Source organism: Armigeres subalbatus, chromosome 3 (genome assembly GCF_024139115.2).
Source record: "Armigeres subalbatus isolate Guangzhou_Male chromosome 3, GZ_Asu_2, whole genome shotgun sequence".
Classification (NCBI taxonomy): Eukaryota; Metazoa; Arthropoda; class Insecta; order Diptera; family Culicidae; genus Armigeres; species Armigeres subalbatus.
Window position 1 is genome coordinate 326,565,485 of NC_085141.1, and position 16,697 is coordinate 326,582,181.

Consider the following 16,697-nt stretch of genomic DNA (forward strand, 5'->3'; position numbering starts at 1 on the left):
AGTTTTTTTTAGTACAACGAAGTCTTTCGATCGGACGCCAGCTCGCTCACTTCTCACTTGAATCAGGCGTCGTGACGGTCGTGACGCTTTTGATTCAGCATTAGTTTGTTTATGTTTTGCAGAGTAGTGCGATTTGTTTACCGTCCTTTATCGCAGTTTGATAACGTTTTATGCCGGAAATGCAGTGTGTTGTTTTGAATTGTGTGTCAGATCAACGGGATTGTGTGCATCGTTTCCCAAGAAGCAGTTTCCTTTATGAGCGATGGCGACAGGCTTTCGAAATCGGAACTGGAGAGCAGTTTCCGAAGGATGTGGACCCTTTGGAAGTGGTAATCTGCCAACAGCATTTTACGGGAATTGATGGATATCAAGAACCGGTTGTATTTCATAATGCGAGGTAAGTACGTTGAAAATGTAACCTTTACGCAACCTCAATACATTCTCACATATTCTAGCTTGAATAAACAAATCCGACTGGACTGCTGCAGACTGTGTTTGAAGCTGGACTATTCTGATGCAATTGCAACGAACTGCGGTGGTCAGATTGTCGTTGAGCAAACAGTGAACGATTTGTTGAGTACTACGTTTGGAATAGTATTATCCGAAAGTGACCAAGCAAAAGGGATCTGTCGGGAGTGCTTAGCAAGACTGGAAATAGTAGAAAACACGTTCAATTATTTTTCGAAAAAGAATCAGCGTTGGAGGCAAATGCAAGAGCTTATATTGGAAGAAGATACGCATTGGCTTGGAAATAATGAAACGTTAGATAATGAAGAGCAGGTAAGTTTTCAACATTTGTGCACTATAAAAACATAGATTAGTACGAGTTAATGTTTTCTAGGAATTACCAGAAACTGAATCACTGTCAGTCAGAGTAGAGGCCGATGAATTACAGTTACATAAAATTCAATCAAACTTAAAGAATGAAATCAAAGTTGAAATTGAGGACTTTAAACTGCAGGACTCGAACTCCAGAAATGAATCACAGATCACGCCAACTCGTGAATACGTTGAAAGTGCACCTCTTGTTCTAATACCAGTGAATGCGAGTTTTACAATCAAGGATCCAAAGCATCCAGTGGAGTACAATCCAGTAGACATTCCTTCAACTTCCTTTCCATACACATTACCCACGCAGCCGTGCACTCTATCCAGTGAACAATCACTACCACATGACAAAAGTAGCCCCTCAAAAGCCACAAACCTAACGAGCCCTCACATTTGCACCATCTGTTCCAAATCATTTACCAAAGCTTCCGGTCTCCGAGAACATCTGCAGATACACCAAGGAATCAAAAACTTCAAATGCCAGTACTGTGGAAATCGGTTCCGCACTCGCAAGAACTGGAAAATTCACGAAACGCTGCACGAAAACGGCCAGGCGTACACGTGTGCAATTTGCTCGAAATCGTTCACCCACCCATCAAATCTGAAGCGTCACGAACAGCAGCTGCACGCTGGCACTAAAGCGTACTCGTGCAATCTGTGTGGCAAACGCTTCTCCAGACAGAACCATCTGCATGTACATCTGCGAGCCCATACGGGCGAGAAGCCGTACCAGTGCCCAAAATGTGGTGGCTGTTACAGCACCAGTAGTGGCCTTTCGAAGCATCGAAGAAAGGTTTGTAGATTTACGCAACAGGAAAGAAATGTTCCCGCTTGAATAAAGAATAGTTTGAAATAGGGTCTATTTGATTGCATTTCACACCAGGGAAAGGTATGTGTTTTCAAACGGTAGAAAAATATGCCCGGGATATCGAGGCTATGGAATGAATACATATAGGGATATCAGTACTAGCTTCATCGAATCCTGTCAATCAGATAATCCAAATATCATTTGCAGGGCCTTGAATCGGTTATAATCCAGAGCCTTCATGAAAATATCTGCCGATTGATTCAGAGTTTTGATGGGTCCAATTTTTAGCACTCCACATGATCACGCATGTATTAATGTTCGATATCAATATGTTTCGTGCGTTTCGTCTCCAGGTTGTTTGCCATATAAATGCAACTTTGGTCATCCTCGTACTTAGTGATGACAGAGATGCATTTTGAACACGAGAACGCGTGTTCGTGTTCACAACATTCGGTACACTATTCATAAGCACTGACCAGCATAGCAACTCGTATTCTAGAGAAACAAATTCAAGGGACGGCATGCTAATAATGTAATAATCCAAGTCGTGTATTTCACGAAGGCGCATCATTTGTGGAAGTCCAGAAAAACTGCGAACTAGAAAGATTCACACCCGCACCATTTGCGGCATGTACAAAACGCTACATAAGACCGGTGTAGTCCTCCACGGACATGAAACTTGGACCATGCTCGAGTAGGACTTGTAAGCACTCGGAGTATTCGAGAGACGGGTGCTTAGGACCATCCTTGGCGGTATGCAAGGGTATGGTGTGTGGCACCGAAGGACTAATAACGGTCCAGCTCTAGGGCAAACCCAGTATCCAGAAGGTAGCTAAAGCCGCAAAGGGGACGATGGGCAGGGCTTTTGCAAGAATGCCGGACAACAACGCTGCAAAGATGGTGGTCGCTTCCGACCCGGCAGGTACATAGAAAGCGTGGAGCCCAGCTAGCGAGGAAGGCTGACCAGGTACATACAGAACGACTTGGCGAGCGTGGGGCGCAATCGAGGATGGGGAGATATTGCCTCGAACCGTGTATTATGGCGTCAAATTGTTGATTTAGTGTTATTTGTTTAGATGTAAGCTAAGTAAATTAATGAAACATGGTAAATTCAAACGGGTTTAAACAATTGATGGGCCTTCGAACCCTTCGAACTCAAAATTGGCTTCCCCCTGCCAACGGTCCGTAATTGAATTTGATTTAGAGTTGTTTGAACTTCATTTTGGCTAAACGTATTTAACCGTGTAATCGCGCCTAATTTTGTACTAAAAAGTTGAGGTGATGAGTGACGTTTGGCCAAAAAGATACGGGCGCCGCCGATAAAAATAGGTACATTTGTTTTGTAAATATTTATGTGATGTGCTGCTCCGGTTGCTTATGCTTTCTATAATCCTTCTTGTAATTTGTAATTTTAACTTTATCGAATACTATTGTAAATTAGTAACATTCGCTAAACATAGTCATGCCTTGTGCCGTTCCCCGGTGCAATACAAGTGATCAATCCAGCTTTGTGCAGTTTCCCCGCAGTCACTTTCTTTACGAACGATGGCGGAGTGCCATAGAACTTGGCACAGGTGCTACTCTTCCGAGCACACACAATCCACTGAAAGCGGAAATATGTCAGCAGCATTTCGAGTTGACTGCTGCAGAAGGCGATTATATGGAGCCAGTAATATTTTTGAACCATAGGTGAGTCAAATAAATGCCCATGATGGAAAGGAAGTCATAAAACTACATTTGCAGGACGGGCCAAACAGTCCATTTATCTAGCTGCCGACTTTGTCTGCAATTCCATCCTGTTGATACGTTTCTTAGGAACGCTACAGCAGAGTCTAAAATAGGAATTGCACCACTGGAAGACGTACTTAAAGTTGGCTTTGGAGTTCAGTTGAGTTGTTCCGAAGGCTTTGGCGGAATTTGCGAGCGATGTTTGGTGCGGTTGGACATGTATGTAGAGATGCGTAGACATTTTTCGCTTGCCTCTAAAAGTTGTAAGAAAATGAAATTACTCCTCCAAGACGCAGGGCCATTGCAATTTAGGAAAATCAATAAAACTCAGCCAGATGTAGTAGCAATGAAATGGGAGGTCTTTGAACAGGTAAGTGTCATTACTCATCTCCATTATGTTTTTTCTTCATATTGTGTTTTCTGTTAGGATACCTCGACAACTGAAAAATCTCCAGATTCACAGGAAAAATCCAATTTAGAAAAGTGTCAAACGGATTCGTCTAAGACGAACGTCCTAAATGAGCAAGTACGAGAGCCGCCCAAGAAACGAAAAAATAAACCTAGAGCACCACGATTCAAAGAACCGAAGGATTCTACAACAATCAAAAAACGTGATATAACGGAACGCAAGTGTTACATGTGCGTTCGGCTGTTCGAGACGGCAGGGGAGCTTATTTCCCATATGTTGGACCATGTAGATCACCACTTAACTTGTGAAGCCTGTGATGAATCATTTCCAAACTTGAGCAAGTACAATCGGCATCTATCGAAGCATGACCCGGTGGAACGTCCAGTCAAGTGTGATCATTGCGAACTTAGGTTCGCCGATAGGCTTGGAAAACTTCGTCATGAAAAGTTGAAACACGGCATAGACCATGCGGTTAGCATGTTTAACTATGCAAAAATACCAAAGGACAAATTTACCTGCCAGCACTGTGGAAAGCCGTGCAAATCCCTATCGTTCCTGAAGGAACATGAGGATACCCACGCAGGAATAAAACGGCACGAATGCAAATCATGTGGCCGAATGTTTGCCACCAAGAACAACCTCGAGCGGCATCATATGATTCACACATCAGAAAAGCCTTACAAGTGCGAACTTTGTGGGAAAGCGTTCCGTCAATCGCCAATGTACAAGGACCATCTTCGGTTACATTCCGGAGAGACGCCCTACGCATGCAACGGGTGTGAACTCCATTTCACATCAACCACTCTTTTGCGAAACCACAGAATCCGTATCCATGGCGCTTTCTCGTCTAATAATTTAGGTGGACTCGCTGCTCCCCGTAGTCACAAGTAATTATTGCCGATTCTATACGATAGAACACCAGCGTCACTCTTTTGCCGATTGATCATATCGTGCGAACCCATCCGTTTGAAAAGGTTGAGTTCTTCGAATGCAAAACCTGCTCGAAAGTTTCAGTTACTTGGTTTATCTGAAGTGGCGTAAATTGCTCCATAAGGGGCATACAAAACATGTGTGCGAGTTTCTTGCAAACGTCGAAAAAGTGTATGTAAGGCTGATGAAATAGTTGCTGCCGTTGAAGGTACGTATAAATCATTGTTCCAGAACATGCTTTGACAAATAGATGACTTTTAATAGATAAAATGGCTCGGATCAATTTTCCGAAATTCCTTAAGGTTAAGATTGTTTCACTTTTTACCCGGAAACCATCGGGTTTTTTATTTACTTGATAATGATAAAGCTGCCGGTTCCTTGAACGACAGACAAATCATAGAGTTTTAATTTTTCAAACTTTAACGACGATGATTGTCACGAGTGGATTTTATAGTGGTCATTGTTGCTTTATTAAAAAAAATCTTTCAACAAAGAGTAGAGACTTAGTAATACTGGATACAGGGCAACGATAACTCTAGACAGATCACTTTCTTAGATGAACTGGATCTCGCATCAGAAAGGTCTTCGCTTGTTCGGCCATCTGCATTATCAGCAGGATTTCCTCTTTCAGTACCTTAATCTGCTCCAGGTTATCGTTATTTTGTTCGTGCAGTTCGTCCAGCCGTATTTGCTGCTTACCGAGATCGCTAATAAAGATAACAAGCTTATTTCTCTTCTATTCCGCAAATCCCTGGTATATTCACCTACCTTATTGTTTGCCGTTCAGTTTTTCGCTTCGTTTTGTGCCCCACGGAGAGCTGTTTTTCCATTTCGTTCACATAATCCCGAACTGCTTCACAGTTTTTCTGCAGAGCCTGGAGGGTAGTCGTTTTCCTCGCGTAATCCGTTTCCAGCTTGCTGCAGTTTAATCGCAATGCATCCACTTGATTTTTAAGGTTCCTGGAATAACAGTCGTGAGTTAAAATATAATTGTTTATTTTAAGGATGATCTCAAGTACATCAAAGAATCATCGTGCACATTTTGTAGGATCTCTTCCGCAGCAAATATGCATGGCTTGATCTGGCTAATGAGAGTAGCATACTCCGAATTGGCCGTCTGCAGTGCCTTTTCCTGCTTCTCGCACTCTTCGATTTCCGCTTCAAGTTCTTCGTTTTTCCTGCAAAGTAAAGATCAAATACGTTTAACCACATTCCGATCCATTAACAATATAATATGTTTTACCGTATCAAAGTGGCAGCTTCCTCATCGTCCACCCGCCGATCCTGCAGCATCGCATAGTCCATTTTTAGTTTGGTGATTTTTTCAGCAAAATCACTATCCGCCGCCTTGAAGGTACTGATCTTGACCAGCAGTTGCTGCTTCGTCTCTCTGAGCTTCTCATTTTCGGTTTCCAGCTGTGGCAGTTGGTGACGCATTTTGCTGATGTTTTGTTCGACGTTATTGATTTTGATTTTGTGATTCTCTATTTCTCGCTTCTGTTGGTTGATGTTTATCTCCAATTCGTGGTACTTGGCCGTACACTGTGTAGCTTTCTCGACCGTTTGGTCTCGAACCATGTTTATGTAAAACAGATAGTTTAGTAAGATGTTCAACACATGAACTGTTTTCTTGGGAGCTGTGAATTTGAATTTGAATTAGAAATTTAATTGTAATTTATTGTGGAGAATACCTTACATGGTTTTATGAGATCAACGTAAAGAAAGTTACGCTGCTTTGATCCCATGCATAGTTGATAGAAATGATTGGTGTTAGCCACAATCGCCACCCTTTTTCTCATAGTAGACTCTTTGGACTCGTTGTACATCTGCATTGCATTAAAATAGAATAATTAAGTTGGGAAAGTTGATTGAGAATAATAAAGATTTACGAATGAGGAATAAAATTTATATTTTAAATTAGTGTATTTAAAACCATCCAGAGTAGCGCAACTATTATAAAATTATTATTTTTTTAATCTTTTGAAACATAATATACCAAGATTAGTAATTTGTTTATCGGCTTTATCGATCATTTCTACTTAAAGTATGATTATCTATTTCCTCAGTTTTTCTACTCCTTTAAAATCAATTAATCTTAAGCCTCATAATGGTATATTTCTCAACGCAACGAAACGATATTAAATTTTCTGATTTTCATAAATGGGCATTACCTTAAAGTGCCCAATAACGGTTATACCTAAGTACTCACCTGATCAAACTCCGATACGTCGTACTTCATCATCCGGAAAAAGCTCACCAAACATCGGCACATGAACGATTCCGTTGGATGCTCCAGATCGGCAAGTTTTATTTTCTGTGGTATTATGCTGTTCCAGCTTTCCATGAACGCTGCGTTATCCATTTTCAGTTCATTAATTCGTTACAAAGTTTTATGTGCTGAATAAATTTATTATAAATTAATTTTGCATTAGAACTTTTCACAAAATTTATAAAAATTTAATATGAATAGAACCGTCGTTAGCGTTGATTTTGAAAGAACGGAGATAAATATTTTAACCGTCGATGAGTTTGTTTTTGTTTTGAGCGCTTTGAGCCCTTTGAGCATCATACTGTTCTAAAATGGTAGCACCAGCCATTCTTATTTTTTAGGATCTGTCTCATTTGGAGAATTAAACTTAAAAGTGACAGTTCGAAAATTAAAAAATCACCCCGTTATAAGAATGGCTGGTGCTACCCAGCAATTCCAATAGGACATCGATGGAAAATGATTCGATATCTGTCAAAAGTAATCTTGCTCTGCGAGCAGGGTTATTTGATAATTATTGAAATGTCACTTTTAAGTTTAATTTCAGTTTAATTCTCCAAATGAGACAGATCCTTAAGGTGCAAGAAAAGTTAGACGCGTTGGAAAAAACGAACAGTGGGTAATGTCTGTGACATAACTGCTAAGTGGACGTAGGACTTGACTTGACAATGCCTTTAAGATACATAATATGTCCAAATTTCTCACATCAACTATTTTGGATAAATAATCGGCGTTGCATACCATTCTTTGGCAAATCTTCTCATCAAACCGACACAGAAAACAAATCTACCTCGAACAAGAATCATCAAAAACAATTCAGGAAGTATCTGTCCGGTCACGGAATATTAGCCTCGACAGTGGCAACCTTCCCACTGAAGGACTGCCTGAAATAAGCCACAAGTTGGCCCAGCAGGGGATGTAGGGCCTCCTAATCCGTGCGATAGCGACTGAAGGAAAACATTATTTTTAACTCTTAGAGCCTTGAAAAAGGCTGTTTGTTTCGGCTAAGTCCAAAAAGTAAGAAAACGATCTTTTCAATAACCGCGAATTTCTAGTGGTGGTATAAAAAAGACTGAATGCTCTGCGAGCGAATGCACTTTTCTTTTATACCTTATTTTGAATCTTCTCTGCTTCCCAATTGAAGGGCCAATCAGCCATGTGTCTTGTATCCCGCTTCTTTGTCAGCCAAAGCGTCATCATCAACGCGTTCGAGAAGGGCTTCTTCTGTTTTACGCGTGTTGCTCGCTGATGGCTTCCTAACGGGACTTTTCACTTGATACAGGCCAATAAGCCGGGCAAGCGAGCTTAGAATTGCAGTTCAGGTGAGAAGTACGTGTTTTTTTTCTGAGACAACATTGTTAGTAGTAGATGGAAGGAAACACCCGGACATGGGATTTCGGGTGATAAGATTTAGAATTGGTAACATGGGACGATCATTCGGTCACGTTCGCTTTGTGTGCGGTCAGTACCAAACAATGTTTATCTAGATATTTCTTGATCAATGCCAAAATATCCAACATTTGATGAAAAATCGATTGATAGTTTATTAATGTTTGAGCTGTTATCGGTGTTTTTTTAAATCCAAATATCCCAATATTATGTGAGAGATTTGGTCATCTTATGTTTTTGCCTTTCTCGTACAACAAAGTTGTACCAGAAAGGCTTTCATTTCACTCCCAAAACGTACTTTTTATAGAGCGCTTGTAGACCCATAGTATTATATACCATTCGATTCAGCTCGACAAACTGAGCAAATGCCTGTCTGTCCGTGTGTGTGTGTGTGCGTATGTGTGTGCACATTGAAACATTAGCCAATTTTTCTAGTACTAAACCTGAATCGATTTTGCTACAACAAGTTGCATTCGATGGGGAATGTTTTCTTCTTGTTCACTATTGAGTTTCATAATGATGGCACTTCTCAAAAAATAGTAAATATTCAAAGAGTTCCCGCATAATGAAATACGACATACCATGCAGTCAAAATTACATATGCGTTATAAGATATATTGTCACTATTTACTTCATTGTTAGCATACAATTTTAAGCTTGATTCACCATACCAACCCTACATCAACGCTTACTGTTAATACATAACATGCTGTCGATGTGTAATTATATAGTTCTTCAATTGTACATCTACCAACTGATGTATGGTTCAACGAAAATTTTGTTCGAAAAAACTACCGGATTTAAATGTTAATTATACTTAACCGCCTATTACTCATATGGTCGTTTGGCCGTTTACCATCTGCGCTACTGTTGAAACAGTATATGAAACTGTCAATTTATAGTTAACTATTATTAGTGAGACCATCGCTACAATAACACTTATTCTCTTCAATTATAACAGATGCGGTGTACGTATGGTCCATGATTATGCGGGTTATGAGACATCATTATTTCGTAACAAATAAGCTATCGATTTTCTAGGTTATGTTCTCCCAAGACACAATTTATTCGAAACCGGCACACTGACAGCATAGAATACACAGCTTACACAGAAGAAAAAACTTCACAAAGAAACATAGAAACCCATTAATGAGTTAAAAAGTACCTATTTTAAGATTTCATGTATACACTGAAAATTCTCGTTTATTTTTTCAAAATGACCTAAGAAACATATTTTCATGAATGAATTTTAATATTGCGATCAACAGACCAATATGATAGCTTTTGATTGCAGTACACAAATTAATTCATGAATAAAAGGTGACATATGTTCTTTTTAAAAGTTAACCTATGGGCCGATGTGAGCAGTGAGAAGTGAAAAGTGAGACGTGAGAAGTGCGAAGTGAGGAGTGAAAAGTAAGAAGTAAGAAATGAAAAATGAGAAATGAAAAATCACCAGATGATCCGAAATGAAAACAAAAATGTTTTTCCAAATTTAATCTAGACTATCCTTTGAAAAGAGCTGAAATTTTTTTGCTAATATTTTCAAATTGATATAATAGAAAAACGACGCATCCCACAAAAAAGTGTTGTATGGGTGACCATCGCAAAATCAGTCAAACTTTCTAGTGAAAATATCGGAAACAATCCAAATTGAGCCCTACACTGAAAAAAATCAGTTTAAAAATTTTAAAGTCGATTTGCGAAAAAACGCCCTTTTTTATTTAAATGAAATTTTGTCTCAAGATAGGTGATTATGTTCCCTACCAACCGTCCATACATCGCAAGCTGGGCACTCTTAAGGAAAAAAGTTTTTCTAACAAAAACTTTTCTTGTCGGAATTATTTTCAGTGTATTTTCATCTGAAACTAAACCAATGACAGCCCTCGTTATAGAACCCCAAGCAAATTTATTTTTATGATACATTGTCTAATTTCGTCACTAAATATAGTTTGTTTTAAATTAAGAGTAATATTAAGAAGGGTTTATATCTTCAAAAAAATATTATATTCCATTATTAGCTTCTTTAGTTGCGACCAGTTACGACCAAAACATTGTACTCTGCCTGACTGTACAGGAATACTTAATATGAGTATATTATGTATACATATGTTAAATCCACCCTTAAAGACACTGAAAAATCAATTCCGTCAAGAAAAGTTTTTGTTAGAAAATTTTTTTCCCTTCAAAGTGCCCAGCTTGCGATGTATGGACGGTTGGTAGGGAACATAATCACCATCTTTTGCAAATCGACTTTTAATTTTTTAAATCGATTTTTTTAGTGTAGGGTTCAATTTTGAGTTTTTCAAAAAGTTTTATTAGAAAGTTTGACTGATTTTGCGATAGTCACCCATACAACACTTTTTTGTAGGAAGGGTCGTTTTTCGATTATATCCATTTGAAAAAATCAGTAAAAACAAGTTTGACCCTTTTCAAAAGATAGTCTGAATCAAATTTGAATAAACTAAGTATGCACTTTTCTTTTAACTGCACTTCTTAAATATTGACCAATAAATTTACAAAAAGTCAACTTAAACAATCAGAACACTTGCAAGTTCCCAAAAAGTTCTATTTTGGCTTTACGCATTTTATTACATTTCCCGCATAACTTTTCAAAAGGACCTAAGTAAATTTTTTCATGAATTCTCGCTTAACTTTTCAAAAGGACGTAAGTAACATTTTGTCATGACTTAATTTGAATACTGCAATCAATATTGTGATTCTCGAGATATTATAGCATTTTGCTCATTCACCTCTGCCTCGCTTAGTTGTGCGCCGCTAAGGTATTGTGTCAAATTATGGTCTTTACTCAATTTAAGTGTAGAATATTACATCACAAATTAAACATAATTGCACTACTAATATCCACTTAAACAATATCCCGAACGCAACACAGGCGAAAGAAAAGCTACTACTAAACCTCGAACAATTTCACTTAAAAATATCTTTTCGTAAAGGGACGACAATATGCTACATACCTTACAAGCGAATGTGGAAAAGCTTACCGAAAGCTCACATCTATTTGACATTGGTTTATTTACTTTTTGCATGGCGCACAACTCGGCGCATGGGACCCGGCGCGTAACTGGTGAGCCAGTATGCTAATTTTAGAAAAGAATCGCAATAGCTTTCATGTTGTACTGTTGATTGCAGTACTCAAATTAATTCATGAAAAAAATGTTACTTAGGTCCTTTTGATAAATTATGCGAGATCTATAGTACAGCAGAAAGTCCATTGCTGATAAACGTTCATTTCGAACAATACACCGCAGATTGCTGGTTAATTTTTTTGACATATACTCTGTCTCGCTCAAACCAACAGCGAATAATCTAGCGACTACTTTAACGAACTATTTAAGGAACAGCTACTTTAACCGACCGTGTCCATTTAGCAAGTACGGTGTTGAACATAATCTGGAGATTAAAATAACACTTAATAAAGTTTAAAAAAAACTTAGCAAGTAACCGCACAATATTGAGTAAAACAAATTAAAGGTGTAGCATTTCTGCATGCGGTGAATAAATTTCGCACCGTGTATATAACTGACAGCATGAATGTTTGTGTTGCTTCTTTCGTGCTTTATTGATGATGCTAACCTCTCAAGCAAAGTTTTCCAAAGCTTCAAATGTGGAACACGAAAACTAATGGACGAACACACACGCGCTAGAGACCCGGAGCCGATGACTTCATCCGCTCGCCTCAACACAGCTGTAAAAGTTTCGTCGTTGGAAATAAAAATCGCATACCTACGTACATGCTTTCTCGTGCGCTCGTTACGTTTGCTGCCATTTTGTTTCATGCTTTGGAAGGAAAGAAGAGGCGTGTCATTAAGGCTAACTGCTTTTTGGTTTGGGTGGTTTGGTTGGTTTGGGTGGTTTGGTTGGTTTGGGTGGAATGATGGTGTAGTTTGGGCATATGGGTGATTTGAACATAACGTTCGTTTTCATACACCTCCTTATTTCCATATTATGCGGCTTTTTTTTTCATTTATATTTATGTGAATTGTTGGTTTCATTTTCACAAATGTACTTGTACAATTATTACACAAAGGGATGCAAAATCAATGTATGACATACAACTATGTAGTATTATTGAACTTTAATATTACATTGGTGAAAAAACACTACGTGGGAATCAGGAAAGTTGGAAACATATCGAATTTTAATCCATATGTATTTTTTCAAAACGCGCCGTTGCGCTAATCATTGTATTTACTATCGCTAATCATTGTACTACCGCACGATCGCATATTTGTAACATATGCATTTTTCCTTTCTCGTACAACAAAGTTGTACCGAAAGGCTATATGATTGCTAAAAAACTTGATAGAAGGCCCGGAGACCCATAGTGTTATATACCGATCGACTCAGCTCGACAAACTGAGGTGACGTCTGTTTTTTTGTGTATGTGTGTGTATGTGTACAAATTTTGTAGGCACACTTTTTAGAACTTAGAATTATCCGATTTACTCGCAACAAGTTGCATTCGACGGGGAATTGTTTGCTATTGGAAATGGGCCCGATCATTGCTTTTCGGAATTATTGAAAAACATTGTTTTTCCCCAAAGGTCCCCCTTGAAAATTCAAAGAACAATTTTTTTTTGAATAATGGCAAGGCAAAAATATTAAAAATGATCGAAAAAATGTGATCTATTCCCCCAAAGAGCTTTTTTGACCTTTCTAATGTGATTTTTTAAATATATTTTATAATGCACGAGAAAGGCATCATCACTGCTAGGTGGATTAATCTGGGTTTTTTTAGGCATGGTCAAGCAAAGTCCTTCGTCCACTTCGCGGTTAAATCAGAAAAATTATCCACTGCTAGTTTTGACGCTATTTATGAAAATCACGCATACAATTTTATCACTAGAATATTGGATTTGGCACCCAAGTACAATTTCTATCCCGAAGGGTATTGAAAGCTTTGATATTGATCTCTATTATTGGCTCTCTGAAGAACCGTTTGTTTTTGCCTTTCTCGTATACAATGTATACGTAAAGGCTATAGGATCACTCCCAAACCGAACTTTTGATAGAAGGCTCGGAGACCCATAGTGTTATATACCAATCGACTTAGTTCGACGAATTGAGGCGATGTCTGTATGTGTGTGTACAAAAATGTGAGACACACTTTTTGGTACTTATCAATATTCGATTTGCTCGCAACAAGTTGCGACGCGGATTGCGGTCTAGTTGTTTTCTATTGAAAGTTGGCCCGATCGGTCATTGCGTTCCAAAGTTATTGGAAAAACATTGTTTTTCTGCCAAGGGTCCCCCCTTGGGACAAAAAATTAAAAAACGAAAACATTTTTTTTTTCAAAGTTTGCAGCAATGCATTCAAATGACCGCAAATACATATGAATTGATGGAAAAAGTAAAATCTATCCCCCTAAAGTGCTATTTCGACCTCTCTTATGTGTTTTTCTTATTATTTTAATGCGCGAGAAGGCACCACCAAACGCTAGGTGGATTGATCTGGGTTTTTGGATATACACTCAAAATAATTTTCACTTGAGAGTTACATGAAAACATATGCAGATATTTTCCATCTAGTTTCGTTTGTAGAAGTTAAATGATTTGTTAGTGATGGTACTCACTGCTCTCAATTCACTAAAAAAATGTAATTAAATTTAAGTGAATTGAAATTTCAACAAACACATAGATTTTAAGTGAATTGGCATTATAGTTTGCGAAATATCCGTGTTAGTGATAATATATCCCGTCCACTAGAAGCGGACGGGACCAAAAATAGAGTAGTGAAATATTTATTTCATGCTCAGACATATTTTTGTAAATTGCTCTCATGATGTTTCTGCACAATTTTTCATTAGCGATTGATGCAAAGCATACACTTCTGCCTGAGTACCCCACTCATATATTTTTCATACATTCGTGATAAGTAGTATTCACTAGAAAAGAACATAGATATTGTTTTATACGTTTTCATTTAAATTTCACTACATTTCTTTTTGGTATGCATATGACATGTGAGTAAGTTTTATAAGACACAAGTAAGGTCATCATAAATGTCGATTTTTAAAGTCTACCTGATTTTTATAGTGGAAATTAAGTGACAATTATTTTGAGTGTACATGCTGCATCATGTGGCTTTTCTTCAGCCTGTCTCGGCTTATCACCGATGCCGGCCGGTCTCGGCTCGACTCTGCTGCTGCTGCCGGTATCTGCTCAGCATTGCTACTTTGTCGGGTCTGTAGGGTGGACTACTGCTGTACTGGCTAGGTTTTGGCTGATGATGGTCGCTTCGATGGTGTCGAGCCGAAAAAGCAGTCGGTGCAGACTTCATTCCCTGCTTGAAAGGCGTGAGTGCTGTTCAATCGATGATGCGGTTGCTTCGCTTGTCCCGGTCAAAATGAAAGGAAAAAATCGCGTTGCGCTATTTTATGGCTTCTCGGCAGACCCAGCGGCTGCTCATTCGCTGGTGTCTGCACCAATGAGAACGTGGTAATGGAATGATGCAAGAAGTATGCGGTACCCATATTTATAGGTTCCCTTGATCTCAATGTTTTTCATTGAAAACAGTTTCATGCCTATTGAAACAAGTTTTTCGGGTCTTATCAAGAATGGACATGAAAGGCATACTTGAAATCTGTCGATTGAGGGGCTTACCGCAGAAATTTGTCCATTGAGACGAACGCTATTAACGTTTAAAATCTTTCAACACAGCGTAACGCGGTCGATTTGAATATTTTGGAATGACACCCGGTATAGTAAAGAGAGACGTAAGTCCTACGTCAAAAGATTCCGATCGTGCTACAATAGGCCTTTTCATGTGACATTTCCGAGACTGCACTTGTTTACAATCGCTGAACAGGCCTGCAAACTCGAAGCTGTCACTTTCATTAAAGAACGCCAATTGACAATAAAATCAGCGGCTGGTTTTAAACGTCTTGTGAAAAGGCCTCGATGGTGTGTCGTTTGTCGCTTTTCTTCTTCCGCAAAAATATAACTGTGGTAGTGCAACACCGAGTTGCAGCATAAGAGTATAATCAGCAGTGATTCAAATCGTTCGGGGCTGTCAGTTTGAATATGAATCTGAATCATGCACTTTCCCAGCAGTGGCTCAAGATTCGTTTTTGACGTAAACTACGTCTAAGGGGAAGACTCAGATACAGGGTGTAAAACCGAAATTTCCAAATTCGAGACCGTCACGAAATTAGGATAGATTTCAAACGCTAATAGCGTCTTTATCTTTCGATGGATTTTCGACATTTGCTTATCAATCGATTTAGAAACTCTCCAGCAATTTGCCAATTCTATTGATACTATTGATTATCAACGTTAAACTATTGAAAATGTTATTTCTTTGCGAACCGGGTGAAAAATTCAATTCCGTTCATAAATCCCCAACACGGACATCAGATTGCAGTAAGGTACGGGCCTTTTGATCCACTGCTTCGTTTTCCCTGTGTATAAAAAGCCCCGTGTTTCGCGGGCGCGCGTCATTTTCATTCTGGATGTCACGGCGAGCGGACCAGGGCGTCCAGAAGCGGTCCCAGTGACAACGGCTGTCTCAGCGGTGGTGGTGCGGATGAAATTTTTTCGGTCGGTGGTGGTTGCGGCGGTCGTGGAAGCAGCAGCACATCATTTTCATCCGTGTCCCATCTTCGGCGGATCTGGCAATCGACGGCGTTCGTTGAGCCGAATCATCGGATGGCAGTCACGCAGCCCAGTGGCTGCTGTTAATAAGGCACATAAGTGGCAATTAATCGGTTCTTTTCAGGGCCATCATTATATTTGGGAGGAAGGTTAAGTTGAAATAATTTTCCAAAAGTGCAACCGCTAGGAACTGGAAAATTCTTCGGTAAATTTTCTAGCGTAATTCGGAGTTCTATGATTTTGGTGATTGAGAAAGTTGATATTAGACGAACTTTCTTCATAGAACAAAGCATAATTGTTTGGCATCGGTAGCGGAATCATAGCATTAGTGCCGGTCCGAGCATAGGCTGTCATCGGAAGATTGCTACAGCAATTTATTCACTAATGTGGCGTTTGGATGTTGGACGATTTGGATGTTGTCGGCACAACATGAAATTTTCCCGCGAGACTAATTTTGTATTTTTCCTGTTGATTGAAAAAGAAATCGGTTCCGAGATGAACTTTATTCAAAGCGCAACGCTAACGTCGGTAGTTGAATCCCAAGCAAGTATCGGAAGGAGACCATGCAAACAATTGATTCGCATTATGACTGAAGAAAATTGTATGGCGTCAGTATTGATGTTTGCTACAGATTTTTTGACGTAAACTTCGTCTAAGGGGAAGACTCAGATACAGGGTTTAAAACGGAAATTTCTAAATTCGAGACTGTCACAAAAATTAGG

At 39.0% G+C, this 16,697-nt stretch overlaps 3 protein-coding genes across 3 annotated transcripts; 2 read left to right on the plus strand and 1 right to left on the minus strand.

Annotated features, from left to right (window-relative positions):
* The first annotated feature begins 24 nt into the window (after positions 1–24).
* LOC134225545 (zinc finger protein 616-like) lies at positions 25–1,716 on the plus strand. The gene is made up of 3 exons (XM_062705724.1): positions 25–397; positions 456–780; positions 842–1,716. The coding sequence occupies exons 1-3, from the start codon at positions 171–173 to the stop codon at positions 1,661–1,663; spliced, it is 1,374 nt and encodes a 457-aa protein (XP_062561708.1). The 5' UTR covers positions 25–170; the 3' UTR covers positions 1,664–1,716.
* A 1,202-nt stretch (positions 1,717–2,918) lies between these two features.
* On the plus strand, positions 2,919–5,049 carry LOC134225544 (zinc finger protein 506-like). The gene is made up of 3 exons (XM_062705723.1): positions 2,919–3,325; positions 3,380–3,734; positions 3,792–5,049. The coding sequence occupies exons 1-3, from the start codon at positions 3,099–3,101 to the stop codon at positions 4,662–4,664; spliced, it is 1,455 nt and encodes a 484-aa protein (XP_062561707.1). The 5' UTR covers positions 2,919–3,098; the 3' UTR covers positions 4,665–5,049.
* Positions 5,050–5,177: 128 nt separating this feature from the next.
* On the minus strand, positions 5,178–7,233 carry LOC134225546 (uncharacterized). Its single transcript, XM_062705726.1, has 6 exons — positions 6,913–7,233; positions 6,400–6,529; positions 5,947–6,340; positions 5,723–5,881; positions 5,472–5,663; positions 5,178–5,410 (listed from the first exon to the last, which is right to left on the minus strand). The coding sequence occupies exons 1-6, from the start codon at positions 7,063–7,065 to the stop codon at positions 5,248–5,250; spliced, it is 1,191 nt and encodes a 396-aa protein (XP_062561710.1). The 5' UTR covers positions 7,066–7,233; the 3' UTR covers positions 5,178–5,247.
* Positions 7,234–16,697: the final 9,464 nt, after the last annotated feature.

What these genes read in the sequence shown, in the direction of transcription:
- LOC134225546 (XM_062705726.1), bottom strand. Translation starts at nt 7,065, where the DNA reads ATGGATAACGCAGCGTTCATGGAAAGCTGGAACAGCATAATACCACAG. An exon ending in CGTTGATCTCATAAAACCAT is followed by an intron (nt 6,341 to 6,399) that starts GTAAGGTATTCT and finishes TCAAATTCACAG; the next exon opens with CTCCCAAGAAAACAGTTCAT. An exon ending in GTGCACGATGATTCTTTGAT is followed by an intron (nt 5,664 to 5,722) that starts GTACTTGAGATC and finishes CTGTTATTCCAG; the next exon opens with GAACCTTAAAAATCAAGTGG.
- LOC134225544 (XM_062705723.1), top strand. Translation starts at nt 3,099, where the DNA reads ATGCCTTGTGCCGTTCCCCGGTGCAATACAAGTGATCAATCCAGCTTT. An exon ending in GTAATATTTTTGAACCATAG is followed by an intron (nt 3,326 to 3,379) that starts GTGAGTCAAATA and finishes CTACATTTGCAG; the next exon opens with GACGGGCCAAACAGTCCATT. An exon ending in AATGGGAGGTCTTTGAACAG is followed by an intron (nt 3,735 to 3,791) that starts GTAAGTGTCATT and finishes GTTTTCTGTTAG; the next exon opens with GATACCTCGACAACTGAAAA.
- LOC134225545 (XM_062705724.1), top strand. Translation starts at nt 171, where the DNA reads ATGCCGGAAATGCAGTGTGTTGTTTTGAATTGTGTGTCAGATCAACGG. An exon ending in GTTGTATTTCATAATGCGAG is followed by an intron (nt 398 to 455) that starts GTAAGTACGTTG and finishes CACATATTCTAG; the next exon opens with CTTGAATAAACAAATCCGAC. An exon ending in CGTTAGATAATGAAGAGCAG is followed by an intron (nt 781 to 841) that starts GTAAGTTTTCAA and finishes AATGTTTTCTAG; the next exon opens with GAATTACCAGAAACTGAATC.